The sequence below is a fragment of the Aethalodelphis obliquidens genome, unplaced genomic scaffold (genome assembly GCF_003676395.1).
Source record: "Aethalodelphis obliquidens isolate GAN/ISIS:26980383/991018 unplaced genomic scaffold, ASM367639v1 scaffold122, whole genome shotgun sequence".
In the NCBI taxonomy this organism is placed as follows: domain Eukaryota; kingdom Metazoa; phylum Chordata; class Mammalia; order Artiodactyla; family Delphinidae; genus Aethalodelphis; species Aethalodelphis obliquidens.
In genome coordinates this window covers 1,052,400-1,072,899 of record NW_020838066.1, presented here as the reverse complement: position 1 = coordinate 1,072,899, position 20,500 = coordinate 1,052,400, and the positions used below count along the sequence as shown (strand labels likewise).

At 43.6% G+C, this 20,500-nt stretch overlaps 1 protein-coding gene across 11 annotated transcripts in view; it reads right to left on the bottom strand.

Annotated features, from left to right (window-relative positions):
• The window catches only part of WNK2 (WNK lysine deficient protein kinase 2), a 155,740-nt gene that overhangs the window by 12,182 nt on the left and 123,058 nt on the right, over positions 1-20,500 (bottom strand). For 7 of the 11 annotated variants that reach the window (XM_027098354.1, XM_027098356.1, XM_027098358.1 and 4 more), the window contains 2 exons: positions 15,341-15,385; positions 13,605-13,864 (listed from right to left, as the gene is read on the bottom strand). In XM_027098354.1, the coding sequence (XP_026954155.1) occupies positions 13,605-13,864; positions 15,341-15,385 (305 nt within the window). Of the gene's footprint in view, positions 1-13,604; positions 13,865-15,340; positions 15,386-20,500 lie in introns of those variants that run through there. The other 4 variants (XM_027098363.1, XM_027098365.1, XM_027098357.1 and 1 more) reach the window with 2 other exon arrangements.

The following is a 20,500-nucleotide window of genomic DNA, read 5'->3' as shown; positions in this document are numbered from 1 at the left end:
CAACCTAAGCAACAGATGAATGGATAAAGAAAATGTGGGTTACATATATAATGGAATATTACTCAGCCATAAAAAATGAAATTTTGCCATTTGCATCAACATGGATGGACCTGGAGAGTATTATGCTTAGTAAAATAAATCAGAGAAAGAAAAATATTGTATATGATCAGTTATATGTGGAATCTAAAAAATAAAATAAACGAATATAACAAAACATATAGATTCACAGATATATAGAAAACAAACTAGTGGTTACCAGTGGGAAGCTGGAGGGAGGGAGGGGCAAGATAGTGGTAGGGGATTAAGAGGTACAAACTAATACGTATAAAATAAACAAGCTACGAGGATATATTATACAGCACAGGGAATACAGCCAACATTTTATAATAACTTTAATGATGTACATCTATAAAAATACTGAATAACTATGTTGTACACGTGAAACTAATAAAATAGTTTAAATCAACTGTATTTCAATTAAAAATTCTTTAAAAAAAGAAAAAGAAAGTGAAATGATGGGAAAATAAACTCCTGAGAGATGATCCAAGATGGTACAGTGGAAGGAGCTTGGGCTTACCTCACAACAAAACCACAACTAACTGCTGAACAGCCATCGATAAAAAAGACTGGAAGCTGCCAAAAGAGATATTCTACATCCAAAGATACAAAGAAGGAACCACAACAAGATCGTAAGGGGCACACTCACAATATAATCAAATCCCATTACCCTGGGTGGGCGATCCACCAACTGGAGAACTATTATATTGCAGAAGTTCTCCCACAGGAGTTAGAGTTCTGAGCTCCACGTTAGGTTCCCCAGCTGGGGGTCTGACATCAGAGGGAGGAGCCCCAGAGACATTTGGCTTTGAAGGCCAGGAAGGCTTGATTGCAGGAGCTCCACAGGACTAGGGGAAGTGGAGACTCCACTCTTGGAGGGTGCACACAAGGTCTCGCATGTACTGGGACCCAGGGCAAAGGCAGTGACTTCACAGGAGCCTAGGCTGGACCTACCTGCTGGTCTTGGAGGATCTCCTGGGGAGGGGGTTGTGGCTGTGGCTCTCCCTTGGGATGTGGACATGGGTGGTGGAGATTTCAGGGAGTGTGCAGCTACATGAACTCTCAAGGAGGCAGACATCTTGCTTGGGTCATCAGCACCAAGACCTGGCCCCACCCAACAGCCTGTAGTCTCCAGTACTGGGATGCCTCAGGCCAAACAACAGCCCTACCCGTCAGCAGACAGGCTGCCTAAAGACTTCTTGAGCCCACAGCCACCTCTAGACACATCCCTTAACACGGTTCTGCCCATCGGCCCACCAAAGGGCCAAGATCCAGCTCCACCCACCAGTAGGCAGGCACCAGACCCTCCCACTAGGAGACCTGCACAAGCATCTATACCAGCCTCACCCACCGGGGCAGACACCAGAAACAAGACTACTACAATCAGGCAGCCTGCAGAACTGAGTCTGCAAATACAGGAATTTGTTCCAGACAAACAAGATAAAACCCCAAAGAACAACTAAGCAAAGTAGAGACAGGCAATCTACCAGAGAAAGAATTCAGCATAATGATAGTAAAGATGATCCAAGATCTCAGAAAAAGAATGGATGTACAGTGTGAGAAAATACAAGAAATTTTTAATAAAGAATTAGAAAATATAGAGAACAATCAGAGTTGAAGAATACAATAATTGAAATGAAAAATATACCAGAAGGAATCAATAGCAGAATAAATGATGCAGAAGAACGAATAAGTGAGCTGGAAGACAGAAAGGGGGAAATCACTGCTGCAGAACAGAATAAAGAAAGAAGAATGAAAAGAAATGAAGACAGTTTAAGAGACCCCTGGGACAAAATTAAATTCACCAACATTCACATTACAGGGGTCCCAAAAGGAGAGGAGAGAGAGAAAGGGCCTGAGAAAATATTTGAAGAGATAATAGCTGAAAAATTCCCTAACATGAGAAAGAAAACACTCATTTAAGTCCAGGAAATGCAGAGAGTCCCAGGCAGGATTAACCAAAGCAGGAACATGCCAAGACACAGTAATCAAATTGACAAACATTAAAGACAAAGAGAAAATATTAAAAGCAACAAGGAATAAGCAACAAATAATGTACAAGGGAATCCCCTTACGGTTATCAGTTGATTTTTTTTTTTTTTAATCAGTTGATTTTTTCAGCAGAAACTCTGCAGGCCAAAAGGGAGTGGCACGATTTAAATGAAGAAAGGGAAAGAATATTCGACCCAGCAAGGTGCTCATTCAGATTCAACGGAGAAATAAAAAGCTTTACAGACAAGCAACAGGTAAAAGCATTCAGCACCACCAAACCAGTTTCACAACAAATGCTAAAGGAACTTCTCTAGGTGGAAAAGAAAAGGCCACAACTGGAAACAAGAAAATTACAAAATGGGAAAGCTCACCAGGAAAGGCAAACATACAGTAAAGGTAAGAAATCATCCACACACAAATAGGATCTCTAAACCCATAATTGTGAGAGGAAGAGAGTACAAATGTAGGATATTTGAAATACATTTGAAATTAAGAGCTCAGCAACTGAAAACAATTGTGTGTGTGTACATATATGTGTGTGTGTGTGTGTATACTGCTGTATCAAAACCTCATGGTAACCACAAACCAAAAATGTATAATAGATATACACACACATAAGAAAAAGGAATCCAAATACAACAGTACAGAGTCATCAAATCACAAGAGAAGAGAAAAACGTAGGAAAGGAAGAAAAAGACCTACAAAAACAAACCCAAAACAATTAATAAAAGGGCAATAAGAACATATGTATTGATAATTACCTTAAATGTAAAAGGATTAAATGCTCCAACTGAAAGATACAGACTGGCTGAATGGATACAAAAATAAGACCTGTATATATGCTGTTTATAAGAGACCCACTTAAGCTATAGAGACACATACAGACTAAAAGTGAGGGGATGGAAAAAAGTATTCCATGCAAATGTAAATGAAAAGAAAGCTGGAGTATCAATACTCATGTGAGACAAAATAGACTTTAAAATAAAGACTGTTACAAAAGACAAGGAAGAAAAAAAAAAAAAAAGACAAGGAAGGACAATACATAATGATCAAGGGATCAAGCCAAAAAGATATAACAGTTGTTAACATATATGCACCTAACATAGGAGCACTTCAGTATATAAGGGAAATGCTAACATCCATAAAAGAAAAAATTGACAGTAACACAATAATAGCTGGTGACTTTAACACCCCACTTTCATCAATGGGCAGATCATCCGGACAGAAAATCAATAAGGAAACACAGGCCTTAAATGACACATTAGACCAAATGGACTTAATTGATATTTACAGAACATTCCATCCAAAAGCAGCAGAATACACATTCTTCTCAAGTGCACATGGAACATTCTCCAGGATAGATGACATCCTGGGCCACAAAACAACCCTTGCTAAATTTAAGAAAACTGAAATCATTTCAAGCATCTTTTCCAACCACAACGCTATGAGATTAGAAATCAACTACAAGAAAAAAAACTGCAAAAAATACAAACACATGGAGGCTAAACAATATGTTACTAAATAACCAATGGACTACTGAAGAAAGCAAAGGGGAAATCAAAAAATACCTAGAGCTAAATGAAAACAGAATCATGACGATCTGAAACCTCTGGGACACAGCAAAAGCAGTTCTAAGAGGGAAGTTTATAGAGATACAAGCTTACCTCAGGAAATAAGAAAAATCTAAAATAAACAACGTAAAGTTACACCTAAAGCAACCAGAGAAAAAAGAACAAAACCCAAAGTTAGTAGAAGGAAAGAAATCATAAAGATCAGAGCAGAAATAAATGAAACAGAGACAAAGAAAACAATAGAAAAGATCAATGAAACTAAATCCTGGTTCTTTGAAAAGATAAAGAAAATTGATAAAACTTTAGCAAGACTCATCAAGAATAAAAGGGAGAAAGCCCAAATCAAATAAAATTAGAAATGAAATTAGAAATGAAAAAGGAGAAGTTACAACCAATACCACAGAAATAAAAAGGACCATAACAGACTACTACTACTACTACAACCTAAAAGAAATGGACAAATTCTTAGAAAGGTACAATCTCCCAAGACTGAACCTGGAAGCAACTGAACATACGAACAGACCAATTACAAGTACTGAAATTGAATCTGTGATTTAAAAAACTCCAAACAAACAAAAGTCCAGGACCAGAGGGCTTCATAGGTGAATTCTTTCAAACATTTAGAGAAGAGTGAACACCTATCCTGAAACTATTCCAAAAAGTCGCAGAGTAAGGAACACTTCTAAACTCATTCTCTGAGGCCACCATCACCCTGATACCAAAACCAGACAAAGATATTACAAAAAAAGAAAATTACAGAACAGTATCACTGATGAATACAGATGCAAAAACCCTCAACAAAATACTAGCAAACCAAATCCAACAACACATTAAAAGGATCATACACCATGATCAAGTAGCATTTATCTCAGGGATGCAAGAACTTTTCAATATCTGCAAATCAATCAGTGTGATACACCACATTAACATATTAAAGAATAAAAACCATATGATCATCTCAATAGATGCAGAAAAAGCTTTTGACAAAATTCAACACCCACTTATGATAAAACCTCTCCAGAAAGTGAGAATAGAGGGCACCTACCTCAACATAATAAAGGCCATATATGACAAACCCACAGCCAACATCATTCTCAATGGTGAAAAACTGAAAGCATTTCCTCAAAGATGAAGAACAAGACAAGGATGTCCACTCTCGCCACTTTTATTCAACATAGTTTTGGAAGTCCTAGCCACAGCAATCAGAGAAGAAAAAGAAATCAAAGGTCTCCATATTGGAAAAGAGGAAGTAAAACTGTCACTGTTTGGAGATGACATGATACTATACATAGAAAATCCTAAAGGTGCTACCAGAAAACTACTAGAGCTCGTCAATGATTCTGGTAAATTTGTAGGATACAAAATGAATACAAAGAAATCTGTTGCATTTCTATACACTAACAATGAAAGATCAGAAAGAGAAATTAAGGAAACAATCCCATTTGCCATCACATCAAAAAGAATAAAATACCTAGGAATAAACCTACGTAAGGAGACAAAAGACCTGTACTCCGAAAACTATAAGACACTGATGAAAGAAATCGAAGATGACACAAACAGATAGAAAGATATACCATGTTCTTGGATGGGAAGAATCAATATTGTCAAAATGACTATACTGCCCAAGGCAATCTACAGATTCAGTGCAATCCCTATCAAACTACCAGTGGCATTTTTCACAGAGCTAGAACAAAAAATTTAAAAATGTGCATGGAAACACAAAAGACCCTGATTAGCTGAAGCAATCTTGAGAAAGAAAAATGGAGCTGGAGGAATCAGGCTCCCTGACTTCAGACTATACTACAAAACTACAGTCATCAAAACAGTATGGTACTGGCACAAAAACAGAAATATAGATCGATGGAATAGGATAGGACATCCACAAATAAACCTACACATCTATAGTCAATTAATCTAGCAGAAAGGAGGCAAAAACATATAATGGAGAAAAGATAGTCTCTTCAATAAGTGGTTCTGGGCAAACTGGACAGCTACCTGTAAAAGAATAAAATTAGAACATTCTCTAACACCATATATAAAAATAAACTCAAAATGAATTAATGACTTAAATAAGACTGAAAACCATAAATCTCCTAGAGGAAAACATAGGCAGAACACTCTTTGACATAAATCATAGCAATATAGTTGCAAACTTTAATACTTCACTTTCAATGAAGGATAGGACAACCAGATACAAGATAAGTAAGGAGAGGACCTGAACATCACAAGCCCATTAGGCTTAACAAACATTTACAAAACATTTCACCCAATGAGAGCAGAATTCTGCAGTGTAAGCCCTGACAAGTAGCTTTTCTTTCTTTTTTTTTTTTGTAATGCAAGTGCCTGACTTAAGCTTTGATTTCCTGAGGCACCCACTTCAAAGAAGCCATCTCAAATAATAACACTGCCAGCCACACAACTAGATAAAGACCTACCATCCCCTTCACCCACCCCCATCCAAGCTCCTGTAATTTAGAGATCTCTGATTGATTTTAAATAACTGACCATTTGGCTATTTGCCTTTTTCTTTTCTTGTTGCACTTTAATTCCCACTCTTACATTTTAAGTTCACAAATAAGGAATGAACTAGTGAAACTCCAATAAAAGCAGAACCCCAGGCCTGCCTGTCTGTTTCTCTCACCCTCTCTCTTTCTCTCTCCCTCCTTGCCACCTCACTATGTAGCCCCAGGTGTGTCATGTAACCCTCCCCTCCAGACCGGTAAGTAATAAACCTTGTCCTTTCCACAGTTTACTGATGGTTATTGCTGAAGAATCTTGCAATCATATTAAGAACCACAAGGGTTGATCCAGCCATATGACTGGTTCTGACAGGGGAACCCAGGCCCAGGTGAGTGCTCCCAAGCATTTCTAGCTGATAGCATCACTATTGATAGACTGAGGGTGGCACAAAACAAAGACACATTCTTTTAAAGTGCACAGGGAACATTCTCCAAAACAGGCCATATGTTAGTCCACAAAACAATTTTAAAAGATTAAAATGATACAAAGTATCTTTTCTAACACAATGAATGAAATTAAAAAAAAAAAATTAAACTAGAAAACTGGCATATATGTAGAAAGTAAACAATGCACTCAAACAACCAAATAGCCAAAGACGTAGTCACAGGGAAATCAGAAAACACCTTAGAACAAATGAAAAGGAAAACACAAGATACTAAAATCTATTACATATAGCAAAAGAAGTGTCCAGAGGGAAATTTATAACTGCAGATGTCTACATTAAAAAAGAAGAAAGATCTTAAGCCAATAACTTAACTGTATACCATAATAAACTGAGATAAACAAAATACAAAATAGAAAAACAATAAAGGAAAATCAACAAAACCAAAAGTTGGTGTTTTAAAAAGATCAAAAATTGGCAAAGTCTTTAGCTACCAAACTGGATAACTCAGATGAAATAGACAAATTCCTAGAAACACACAAACTTCCAAAACTGACTCAAGAGGAAATAGAAAATCTGAATAGACCTGTAACAAGTAGTGAGATTGAATTATTAATAAAAAACCTCTCAACAAAGAAAAGCCCAGGACCAGACGGCTTCCATGGTGAATTGTACCATTTAAAGAAGAATTAACACCAATATTTCTCAAACTCTTCCAAAAAGTTGAAGAGGTGGGAACACTTCCTAACTCATTCTATGTAGCGAACATCACTCTGGTATCAAAGCCAGATAAAGACATCATAAGAAAAAAAATTACAAATACCTGTGATAAATACTGATGTAGAAATCTTCACTAAAACATTAGCAAACTGGATTCAATAGCATATTAGAAGGAGTATACACCATGACCAGGTGCAACCCTGCAAGGATGGTTTAATATATGAAAATCAATCAATGTAACACACCATTAATGGAATGAAGAGTTAAGAAAACCATAATTCAAAAAGAGCCATGTACCAAAATGTTCATTGCAGCTCTATTTACAATAGCCAGGAGATGGAAACAACCTAAGTGTCCATCATTGGATGAATGGATAAAGAAGATGTGGCACATATATACAATGGAACATTACTCAGCCATAAAAAGAAACGAAATTGAGCTATTTGTAATGAGGTGGATAGACCTAGAGTCTGTCATACAGAGTGAAGTAAGTCAGAAAGACAAAGACAAATACCGTATGCTAACACATATATATGGAATCTAAGAAAACAAAATGTCATGAAGAACCTAGGGGTAAGACGGGAATAAAGACACAGACCTACTAGAGAATGGACTTGAGGATATGGGAAGGGGGAAGGGTAAGCTGTGACAAAGTGAGAGAGTGGCATGGACATATATACACTACCAAACGTAAAATAGATAGCTAGTGGGAAGCAGCCGCATAGCACAGGGAGATCAACTCAGTGCTTTGTGACCACCTAGAGGGGTGGGATAGGGAGGGTGGGAGGGAGAGAGACGCAAGAGGGAAGAGATATGGAACATATGTATATGTATAACTGATTCACTTTGTTATAAAGCAGAAACTAACACACCATTGTAAAGCAATTATACTCCAATAAAGATGTAAAAAAAAATAGAATGAAGAGTTAAAAAATATGATCATCTTAATTAATGCAGAAAAACCATTTGACAAAATCCAACACTCTTTCATGACAACAGCACTCAACATACTAGAAATAAAATAGAATTTTCTCAGTATGGTAAAGGCCATATATGAAGAAACCCTTGTTAACATCACACTCAATGGTGAAAGACTGAACATTTTTCCTTTAAGATCAAGACAGAGATGCCCACTTTTTCCATTTCTATTCAATATAGTACTTGAAGTTCTACCCAGAGAAATTAGGCAAGAAAAGGAAATAAAAGGCACCCAAATTGGAAAGGAAGAAGTAAAAGTATCTCTGTTCAGAATAACATTTCTTATATGCAGATAACCCTAAAGAACACACACACACACACACACACACACACACACACACACACACAAACTGCTAGAACTAATTTATGAATTCAGCAAAGTTGCAGGGTAGAAAATCAACACATCAAAATCAGTGGCATTTTTTTTTTTTTTTTTTGGCTGCTCCACGTGGCATGTGGGATCCTAGTTCTCCAACCAGGGATCAAACCTGCATCCTCTGCATTGGAAGCATGGAGTTTTAACCACTGGACTGCCAGGGAAGTCCCAGTTGTATTTTTATACACTAGCAATGAACAATCTGAAAAGAAAATTAAGAGAACAATTACATTTAAGCACAAAAAAGAATAAAATACTTAGGAATAATTAAACTAAGGAGTTGAAAGACTTACACACTGAAAACGGCAAAACATTGCCAAAAGAAATTAAAGAAGACATAAGTAAATGGGAAGACATCCCATGTTCGTGGATTTGAAGACTTAATATTGTTAATATGTCAATACCACCCAAAGCCAATCTATAGAGATTTGATGTACCCCTATCAAAGTCTCAATGGCATTTTTTCAAAAAATAGAAAAACTCATCCTAAAACTCGTTTGGATTCTCAAGGGATCCCAATAAGCAAAACAGTCCTAAAAAAGAACAAAGTTGGAAGACTCATACTTCTTGACTTCAGAACTTACTGCAAAGCTACAGAAATCAAAACAGTGTAATATTAGCAACATGACAGACTGTACACCAACGGAATAGAATAGAAAATCCAGAAATAAACCTTTGCATATATGACCAATTGATTTTCAAAAAGGGTGCCGAGACCATTCAATGGGAAAAGGACAGTTTTTTTCAACAAATACTGCTGGGACAACTAGATATCAACATGCAAAAGAATAAACATGGTCTCTTACCAAACACCATATATAAAAATTAACTCAAAATGGATAAAAGGCCTAAACATAAGAGCTACAATCATTAAACTCTTAGCATCTTTAGAGAGCACTTAGAAGGAAACATGGGGGGAAAGCTTTATAACATTGGATTTGGCAATAAATCATTGCCAAATCCAATGACATAGGCAACAAAAGAAAAAATAAACTGGAATTCATAAAAATGAAAAAGCTTTATGCATCAAAAGACATTATCAACCGAGTAAAAAGGTAACTCACAGAATGGGAATTATTTTTGGAAATCACATATCTGAAAAGCAATTAATATCCAGAATATAGAGAGAATTCCTCCAAGTCAACAACAAAAAAAGAAACAACTCAATGAAAAAATGGGCAAAAACCCCTTCCACCATGTGAGGATACAATGAGAAGTCTGCAACCTGGAAGAGGCCCTCACCCTTGCATGCTGACATCCTCATGTCAGACGTCCAGCCTCCAGGACTGTGAGAAATAAATATCTGTTGTTTATATTTAAAAAATAGGCAAAAGGCTTGAATTATTTTTCCAAAGAAGACATACAAATGGCCAATAAGCTCATGAAAAGATGCTCAACATCACTGATCATTAGGGAAATGCAAACCACCTCACACCTATCAAGATGGCTACCATGAAAAAAATCAGAAAATAGAAAGTATTAGAGAGGATGTGGAGAAACTGGAGCCCTTGTGTACTGTTGGTGGGGATGTAAAATGGTGCAGCTGCTCTGGAAAGTAGTTTGGTGATTCCTCAAAAAATTAAAACTAGAATTACCATATGATCTAGTGATTCCACTTCTGGGTATATACCCTAAAGAACTGAAAGCAAAGACTCAAAGAGATATCTATATACCCATGTTCATAGTAGCATTATGCACAACAGTTAAAAGGTAGAAGCAACCCAAGTGTCATCGACGGATGAACGGATAAAACAAAATGTGGTATGTACGTACAACGGACTATGACTCAGCATTTAAAAGGAAGGAAAGTCTTTCAAGACACTGATGAAAGAAATCAAAGATGATACTAACAGTCCACCTAGAGGGGTGGGATGGGGGGCTGGGAGGGAAATGCAAGAGGGAGGAGAAATGGGGATATATGTATATCTATAGCTGATTCACTTTGTTATAAAGCAGAAACTAACACACCATTGTTAAGCAATTATACTCCAATAAACATGTTAAAAAATTAATTAATTAATTTTTAAAAAAGATGATACAAACAGATGCAGAGATATACCATGTTCTTGGATTGGAAGAATCAACATTGTGAAAATGACTCTACTACCCAAAGCAATCTACAGATTCAATGCAACCCCTATCAAATTACCAGTGGCATTTTTCACAGAAGTAGAACAAGAAATTTTACAATTTGTATGGAAACACGAAAGACCCCGAATAGTCAAAGCAATCTTGAGAAAGAAAGAGCTGGAGGAATCCAGGCTCCCTGACTTCAGACTATACTACAAAGCTACAGTAATCAAGACAGTATGGTACTGGAACAAAAACAGAAAGATAGATCAATGGAACAGGATAGAAAGCCCAGAGATAAACCCACACACATATGGTCACTTTATCTTTGACAAAGGAGGGAAGAATATACAATGGAGAAAAGACAGCCTCTTCAGTAAGTGGTGCTGGGAAAACTGGACAGCTACATGTAAAAGAATGACATTAGAACACTTCCTAGCACCATACAAAAAAATAAACTCAAAATGGATTAAAGACCTAAATGTATGGCCAGACACTATCAAACTCTTAGAGGAAAACAGGCAGAACACTCTATGACATAAATCACAGCAAGATCCTTTTTGACCCACCTCCTAAAGTAATGTAAATAAAAACAAAAATAAACAAATGGGGCTTTTCTGAAAAGAAAAGAAAAAGAATCCCAGACATCTGAACAACAGAATTAGCAGAGCTGACCGACAGGGCCTGGCCCAGCACAGATACTGAGAGCTGATGTGGTGGAGTCTGGACAGAAGAGTAGAGACTAGCCTGCCCAGGGCTTGAGGTGCAGAACCTGCAGGGCCTTGGGGCTGTGTTATGAATTCTCAGTTCTATCCCAGAATAATGGAGAATAGATTTGAAGAGTTAAACTCATGGAGGTGCAGTGTCAGGAGGTTACTACAGAAGAGGAACAAAAGTTCAGACTGGGAGTGTGGACGTGAGAGGGAATGAAAGAGGATGACCTCAAGCACCTGTGGAGCAGTGGCTGACAGCTTGGGTCAAAAATCCAGTCCCAGCAAGTTTTAAAGAACTGGAAACACACAAAATCTGTTCTCTTATCACAGTGCAATTAGGCTTAAAAAATCCCCAGAAAACCACTATCAAAAAGCTCATGAGGAAATTAATAACTATATTACCTCAAATCACCACGGAAGTTATAAAATATTTTGATCAGAGGTTAAAGAAAATGCTACATATCAAAACCTTTGGAATGCAGCTAATACCACTAGAAGGAATTTTATAGCCTGAATGTCTGTATTATAAAAGAAGAAAGGCTCAAAATCAATGCACTACACATCTCAAGAAACTTTCTAGAACAAAAAAGTAACCCAAAGATAGAAGAGAAGAAATAAAAGGAAGAAGCTAATGAAATATACAATAAAGAATTACCATCAAAGTGATGAGCTCTTTGAAAAGGCGAATAAAATATATAAATTCAGAGAAATCACCAATATCAGAATGAAAAACAAGACATCACTGCAAATCCTGCAAACTGTGAAGAGAAAATATTATAAACAACTTTATACCAATTAATTGGAAAACTCAGATAAATTTAGAAGTGTATCAAATTGTTAGAAAAGCAGTATTTAACAGAAAGAAGAAATAGAAAACCCAAATGGTACTAAAACTGTAAAAGAAATTAAATCCAAAATGGAAACCTTACCCTCAGGGATGTAGACATGGGTGATAAATATGTAACAGCAAAATGTCAATCATAGCTCATAGGTAGAAGGTACCTGAGAGTTCACTGAAGAATTTTCAATCTTTTGTATGTTTGAAACTTTTTGAAGTAAAAGATCATAGGGGAGCAATCCCACTCCTGGGCATATATCCGGAGAAAAACATGGTCCAAAAGGATACATGCACCCCAATATTCACTGCAGCACTTTTTACAATAGCTAAGCCATGGAAGCAATCTACATGTCCATCAACAGAGGAATGGATAAAGAAGATGTGGTACATATATACAACAGAATATTACCCAGCCATTAAGAAGAATGAAATAATGCCATTTGCAGCAACATGGATGGACCTAGAGATTGTCATACTGAGTGAAGTAAGTTAGACAGAGCAAGACAAATATCATACAATACCACTTATATGTGGAATCTAAAATAAAAAATGATACAAATGAACTTATTTACAAAACAGAAACAGATTCACAGACTTAGAGAACTGAACTTATGGTTACCAGGGAGAAGGGTCCGGGAGGAATAGGGAGTTTGGGATTGACATGTACACACTGCTATATTTAAAATGGATAATCAACAAGAACCCACTATATAGCACAGGGAACTCTGCTTAACATTATGTGACAACCTAAATGGGAAAAGAATTTGAAAAAGAATAGATACATGTATATGTATAACTGAATCACTTTGATGTACACCTGAAACTAAGACAACATTGTTAATCAACTATACTCCAATAAAAAATTAAAAGTTAAAAAGAAAAACAAAACCCTCCTGGCCCAGATGGCTTCACCAGTGAACTTTGCTAAACATTTCAGGAAAAAATAACGTAATCTTGCACAAACTCCTCCAGGAGACTGAAAAAGCGGGAATACTCCTTCAAGTAGGCTTTGAAGTCAGTGGTCCTAATACAGGAACAATTCACACAACAAAACCTAAGACAGCAGCTCCTCACTTCTGCCCCACGTGGTCTGGGGCACCTGAGCTAAAACTCAATAAGGGGTGTCCCCTGGGTATGTCGTGCAGACCCCACCCACTTTGCCAGCTTGGGCTCTGGTGGAAGACAGGTTGAGGTGGGCTCACCAGGATGAGGCCACACCTGCAAGCTGCTGGCCAGTCCCACCTAGACACTGCCCAACACTGGGCTAAGGCCTGCTGCTCAGAGGTTCTGCTGAGATCTGGAGTCACAGCTTCATTCCCATTCTGTGTCTTCGACTCTGGGCAAGCCCCGCCCCGCCCCCCCCACCCCCACCCCGTGTCCCACTTACAGCCCGTGCCTCGCCAGAGGCCGGGGGCCAGCCTGCCATGGCCTCCATGTCATGCAACTTCTGCGTCTGCTTCAACTGGTTGAGTGACGGCTTCAGCTGTGTGGGCCCAACTGTCTTGCTTGTCCACTCATCCACCAACTTGTGCAGGTCGTCCGTGAAGGTGCCTTTCTTGTTGTTGCTGTTGTTCACCTGCGCCTGGATGTGCAGGGCAGGTTGGGGGCCCGGCTCAGGGCCCGGGACCAGGCTGCTGGTGGAGGACCCTAGAGAGCACACACAGGCCAGGGTTGGTGACACCACACGCCAGCACCACTGGCTGGCTGCAGTCATTCATACAGTGGTCTCGCTTAAGCCAGGCAACACCTTGCTTCAGGAGATGGTCTGCATTGGGGGGGTCCATGCAGTTTTAGACACAGTGGAGCGACCTCAGGGGACTGGGCATTGCCAGGCAGCCATCACCCATCTCATCAGCCAGGGGACAGGATCCCAGCTGCTGGCAGCCTCACTCAGCATCCTCTGTGCCCACACTGCCCAGGACCACCAGACCCCCATGTGAGAGAGTTTAGAAAACTCCTGGTGCAGCTGGACACAGACTGGGGGCAAATTCCTCACGCTTCTGCACTCTCAGCTCTAATATGAGGATTCAGAGGTGGTTCAACAATACTTTAGGCAGAATGCTTCGCAGCTGCTGCTATCCTTCCAGCAAAGGGAAAATGCTTGCAATAGGCTGGATTGCTGATGTTTCCGTGAATGATAATGACTTGGTGATTTGGAATTTAAGACACAGAAATCACGCCTCTCCTCACCAGAGTGTGTAATAACAATAAAGGATACAAATACCCAGAGCCTTCCGACATGGGTCTACAAGCTTGGTGCCAACGGAGGGGCTAATGCCTATCACAGGAGGAACTGGGAGGCCCGGCTGCCCGGGAAGGCCTGGGGCTGTGGCTTAGGTGGAGCTGGACAAAGGTGAGCGCACTTGGCCACTTCACTCAAAGATCTTTTTTAATGACCAAAACAGGACTTTTAAATTTTTTTGAATTGTGTCCCTTTCCTTCCCCAGCACATAATTTCTTATTGGCAATTTTGGATAAACCAATTTTTAAATTTTCTGCATTAAATAAATAACCTAATGACCATCTCTTCAAACAAGCCATTGCAATATGTAGTTTACTTTAGAGGCTAGCAATGAAACAGCACAGACACAAACAGTTAAACATTAGTGATGAGATTTTACACACGCTGCTACTTCTACATGAACATTTCAGCCAGAAAAGAAAAACAGATAAATTAAAAAAAAAAAAAAAAAAAAGGCATGAGATGAGAGCAGTGGGCGGCCCAGGTAAACTGATACCCATTTTGTCCTGGCATCTCTCCTCTGTGAGGGGCACTCATCTTTAGCACTTCAAGGAAATACTCATTCCTACGGTTTTGGAAAAGGAGCCAATTAATGATTGGTAATATGTGGATGTTCCGGAGAAGGACAGCCTGTTAGATGTGAACTGGCAAGAATGCACAAACTCTAGGAGCCATGGAGACTCAAAAGGGCGCCCGAGGGCGGCTATCTCGCCAGGCGGAGGCCAAGCAGCACCTGTGAAGGGTGGGCGCAGAGCAGGCCCACGCCCGGCCACCCGCTGGGCCCTTGGCTCCCGGTCTAGTTGCGGAAACCCTGATGCACACTAGCGACAATAAAGCCCATGCGATGGAAGCGGACAAGGGGTAAAAAACCCGATAATTACGACTGCTGTGCTCTTTGCCTAGACAGAGACGCTTCAAGGCAGACCCTGCAAGGGAAGAAGAAATGACACAAGACCACAGGGTTAGGCAGGACAGCACACATGGGGGACAAGCCACCACACTCTAAGCAAAAGTCATCAGTGTGTGAGGAGGAGCAAAGGCCAGCAGTTCAGAGAGAAGGGACCAGCCTCCTGGGCTAACTGGGCGGCCCCCAAGTCAGTGTGGAGGTTCACACGAGCTTCGCCGAGGGGCGGAGGTGCAGGGCCAAGCCCCAAGCTTCAGGTAGAAGTGTGTGTGTCTCTAGAAGCATATTCAAAAAACAAAAGAGAGAGAGAGAGAAAGGAGAAAAAAAAAAAAAGCAAAGCACACTGCTTGGCTTTCAAATGTAAGGTTTCTGGGAGCCCCGCTGGTTGAGGCAGGAAACCCACTAAGAGTCAGCCAGGAGAGCTCTCAATGGAGCAGAGCCTAGCTCTGCCCAGAGGGAGGCCCATGGGCAGTTTTCCAAGTGCAAAAAGATACATTGTTTTGCAGGTTTGAGGCCAATCCCAGATCCTGGACAGCTGCCCTGAACAGGCCAGTGGCAAGTGTGGTGGGGAAATCTGAGGGATCCTATCTAGAGAGGTGGGAGGCAGGGCCGACCCTGATTCTCTGTATCGCTGCTGCCTCATCTGGTATTCCAGGTCCACTGGGGCAGGGCGAGGCCTCCTTATTGCACCATCACTAAATGCTGCCAGGCCCTGTGCTCCCCAGAGGCTGTCTGTGCTAAGACAGATGGGCAGTGACTTTAGTGTCTGGCACTGACAGTCAGTGCCCACCTGGAGGGCAGATGAGTTGCCTGGGAGGGGCTGCCACACCCAGCTTACCCAGTGGCATCCCAGGGAGCCAAGCAGGCAAACGTGGGATGGGCAAGGACGGCTCAGGTGTCCCCAAGGTCACTCAGCAAGGCCACACTAGCACGGAGGGTGTCTGTGCTCCGGCCCACGGCCCCCTCGCCTGGAGCACAATTCCCTGCACACCCCATACTCCCTGGAGGGTGCCTGCCACACAGCCATTCCTAGCACTCTCGCTGTGGAAGGCAAGATGCTGCCTCCTGCATTTGGGGACGGGGACAAAGGCTCCTTGGGGAAGAGCTGTGCCCACTGGGCTCAGAAACCTAGCTCAAATTGAGTTGCACTTATTTTTGTTCATTCTGTTGTGTTCTATGAAGCTGACTTGATAAAAAGGGAGGTGATATTCTGTTGGGGTCTCTAATGTGCTAATAAAACCAAAAAGGCCAGCAATCCAGACTGACTGATTCTCAGTGGGAACTTTGAAGTGTTTTTGCTGGTCTGTGTCCTGTGATGGACCCCAACTGAGAAGCACAAGGCCCTCTGGGGGCTCTGAGGCACGAAGGGAGGAGGGTCCTGGGCTCTGTGAGCATGCAGGGCACCAGATGAGTGCACGTTTCCTAGTCAGATTCCTGTGGTTGTAGCGTCCTCTGGGCCATAGCAGTCCCCTAGAGATGACCCTGGGACATGGGACTAATCACTCTGCCAGGTCCCTGCAGCCTCACAGTAGCAGGTTCTTTCAAAAGGCTTCTCTGTGCCTGCCTGGCACCTCCTAGTGCAGCTAGAGCTCTGCATTCAGAGCTGCCTCCCATCACCTTCACAGGAAAGAGAACACGCCAGCCAGCCCCAGGAGCTGCCTGGTCAGGAGTGCTAGACAGAGCCTGGGCCTGCGATCAGGGCCCCAGACCGACCTTCCCGGGAACCCAGGGTCAAAGCCATCGGCCACCAGGACACGGTGCTCAGAGCCAGAGAGTGATACCAGCCCACTGAGACCTCCACACCCTCACCGGACACAGCCCGAGGAGATGGAGCACGGATAGCCCCCCGCCTTCCATGCCCTCGCTGAACACAGGCCCTGAGATGACCAGAATACAGACGGCTCCCAGCCCTTAGGGTGGACCTTTAAACACAAACCAACCAGATTCGGGTCCCTCCACACTGAGGCCACACTGTCCGGCTCAGTGCAGAACCACAGCTGAGCAGGCATCGTGTGGCTAACCAGTCCATACTCACACCAAAGCCCTTGTCCATCCTCAGGTGGCCACTTGAATCTCCTCCCCCGTGTCTGTGCCCTGGCCTGGGTCCTGCCCTCAACACCCACCACGCAGACAGATTCTGATGAACAAGCCTCCACCCAGCCCTGCTCAACCCGTACTGTGCTCGTGTATACATCGAGTTCCTGCCTACAGAGCCAGCAGGCTACAAGGCAGCAACACAAGGGCACCAAGGCCACACAGGACCCACAGAGGGCCCACATGGGACCCACAAGGGGCCCACTTACGGCCCACAGGAGGCCTACAGGGGACCCACGTGGGCCCACAGGAAGCCCACATCAGGCCCACATGGGGCATAATGGTTTTAACCAGCCCCACCCCTGGTTTCCCATGAAGAGTGAGCCTTCCCCTGTAGGACTTCCGCCCTTAGCCAAGGCTTGGCAAGAGCTGGCTTGGAGGCCCCAGAACGACTCAGAGAAGCTTCCACAAGGGCAGATGCTAGGGACGCAGGGCTTGGCAGCCTCTCCCAGCTGTTGGGAAAACTGTTCTTCCCAGACTGCAAAGGAGCAACACACTGGATGACCTAAAGCCTTGTCCTGGTGCAGCACGTGTCTGCAGGAGTCGCCCACAGAGCCACCAGCCACCTGCCCTCACAGCCAGGCCAGGGGTCTCAGGCAGCACCCAGGCCTGTGTGCAGTGAGGCCCCCACACCACTTGCCCCCACATTCACTTTGGCATGGAAACAGAGGCTGCTCCTGGTGTGGACGGTCAGCACTTCGGGCACCCAGTGCCGTCTAGACCCTTGGACCGCTCAAGGGACACCTCAAGTCCCAGAGTATCCAATGCGGGCAGACTGCTCAAGAAGTGGGCCAGGCCCTGTAGCCACGACCACACCTGCTGTTTGTCAGTGTTCAAATACTAATGAAGCTCACAGGAACTGGGGCCCGCAGCCTCAGTGCGGACCAGCCAGGGGCCTCCCCACCTTCCCCGTGACAAGAGGGGTACCTCCAACGGTCAGCCTTGCACCTGACAGTGGCATTAGACACTCTGCTCTGGCACCAGAAACAAATGGCCTATAGAGCCAAAACATCATTCCGGGCGTCTCTGTATCCGGCCCCCTAGTCTCAAGCCAAGACAAGTGCTGAAACTCTCCTGTGCAGCATGAACAGGGAAGCAGGAGGTGTCTCGGCTCTGCCCTAGGGTGACTCCACCCTGAGCTTCATTCCCCAGCTGGCACAGGGCCTGCCCTTCGGACAGCTCGACCTGAGTGGCTTTGTGAGGGGGTGTCTCCTCCCTGGGTGACCTCCCCTGCCTGAGTCCCCACAGGGAGAGATGAGAACACTCCCAGGTGAGGGAAGGACCTGGGGGCTGCACAGCAGCCCCTGGGGGTCCCAGAGACAAACTTGCTACAGCATGGGCACCTGGCCTGCTGCTGACGGACACGTGTGAAAAACACAAAGCAGACCCCATCGTTCTACATGCACAGAGAAAGTCCTGGAAGGGTACCCGCACCTGCCTCTGTTCAGATGAGGAGGAGCCAGAGGCAGGGAGGATCAATGAGTCTGACAACAGCTTCTGACCAACAGCACACAACCACTTCTGAACACGACCACGCACCCCCACCCCGCACCAACTCCAAGCTTCCCTGAACCCTCCACTGGCCGCGAGGAGGGTTCTGTGCCCAGAGCCTCACCCCCACATCTGCCCTTCCCTGCGGGCCGGCCTGCCTACCGCTCCGACGGCTGGCCTGTCCCGGCACCCGCCCCACAGAGGCGTCCAGGCTTACCCTCCCTCCCCCAGCTCTCCATCCTGTGTATGGTTGCCTCACCCACCCCAAGTTACCTCCTCACCTCCTGAAGCTGCCTGCAGCTCTACCCCAGTTGCCCCCACCCATCTCCAACCTCTCTCATCTTCTCTGAGCTTCAATGAAGCTGGGACCTTCTTTCTGTACTCCAAAGCTTAACACAGGTTTTATTTTCCTAGTCTTGTCTCCTGTTCAGTTCAAGGCAGCAAAGTGAAAACCCTCTTTTGGCTTTAGCTCTGGGCTGGGCTAGCTGCCCCCACATCCCCAAAGCCATGGCCCTCAGCACCCAAGCTCAAGCTCCCTCCAGCCCTCGCAGATCCCACCGAGTGGGCACACTTCAGGGTCTTCCAACTGCTCTGCATGCCCTCCTCTCTACAATCTTTGCCCAAAGTCCCCCTGCCTCTCAGCCCTCAGGGGCTGCAACCAGCTTTGAATCTCCCTCCAGTCTCTCACAGCCATGTACTCAGTCTCCTCTCGGACCACAAAGCTCCTTGGTCACCCAGAAACCAGCAGACTGAGGACCCCTAGAGGGTTTGGCAAATGCCAGAGCACGTGGGACAGGAGGGGGTGCCCTGGGGCATCCCACCCCGTTAGAGCAGCAGGAGCTCAGGCTGAGCCTGCACATGCCCCCAGTTGGAGGCCTGTGGGCGAGAGGGCCCAGGGCAGGAACCCACAGCACAGTCTCGGACCAGCAACCTCAGACCATGTGGGGGCCAAGCTGTGGCCCGAAGACTAGGAACTCAGCCAAGGTGTGCCTAAAAGGGCCAGGGTGTGAAAACGAGCAGTACCATCAGATTCACAGCATCAGAGGAAATAAGGCCTTCCAGGCCAGCAGGTACCACTACCTAAAATCAACCTGCCTAGGCCTGGTCCCTGTCTCCACCAAGCCGTGCCTCACACATTCCTTTCCTCCTGGCCACAGAGACAGAAGTAAAACATAAACCTTTTGTCCCTACTGTGCCTCAAAAAAAATTTTTTTTAGCCTGGAACAATAATTAACGATGCAAATGAAAACCCTTAGAAAAAAAAAGAACCACGTGGGTAGAAAGGTAGCATGGCAATGACCTCGGGGGCGAACGTGGTGCTGGTCACTCGCACACTTTTATTCTAAGTGCCCTGCTCTCATCTGCTTCCCACGCCTGGCCAGCCACCCTCCCAGCAGTGATACACATACTTGTCCGACCATGAGACACCTGGAGACCCAGGTGCCCTCACCACAGCTTCTCAGGCAAGAGCCAGGCACACACGGGCAGAAGAGGACCAGTGAGTGATGCCGTGAGGTAAGCAGGGAGCCAGGATGCATGCAGGCCTCCCAGC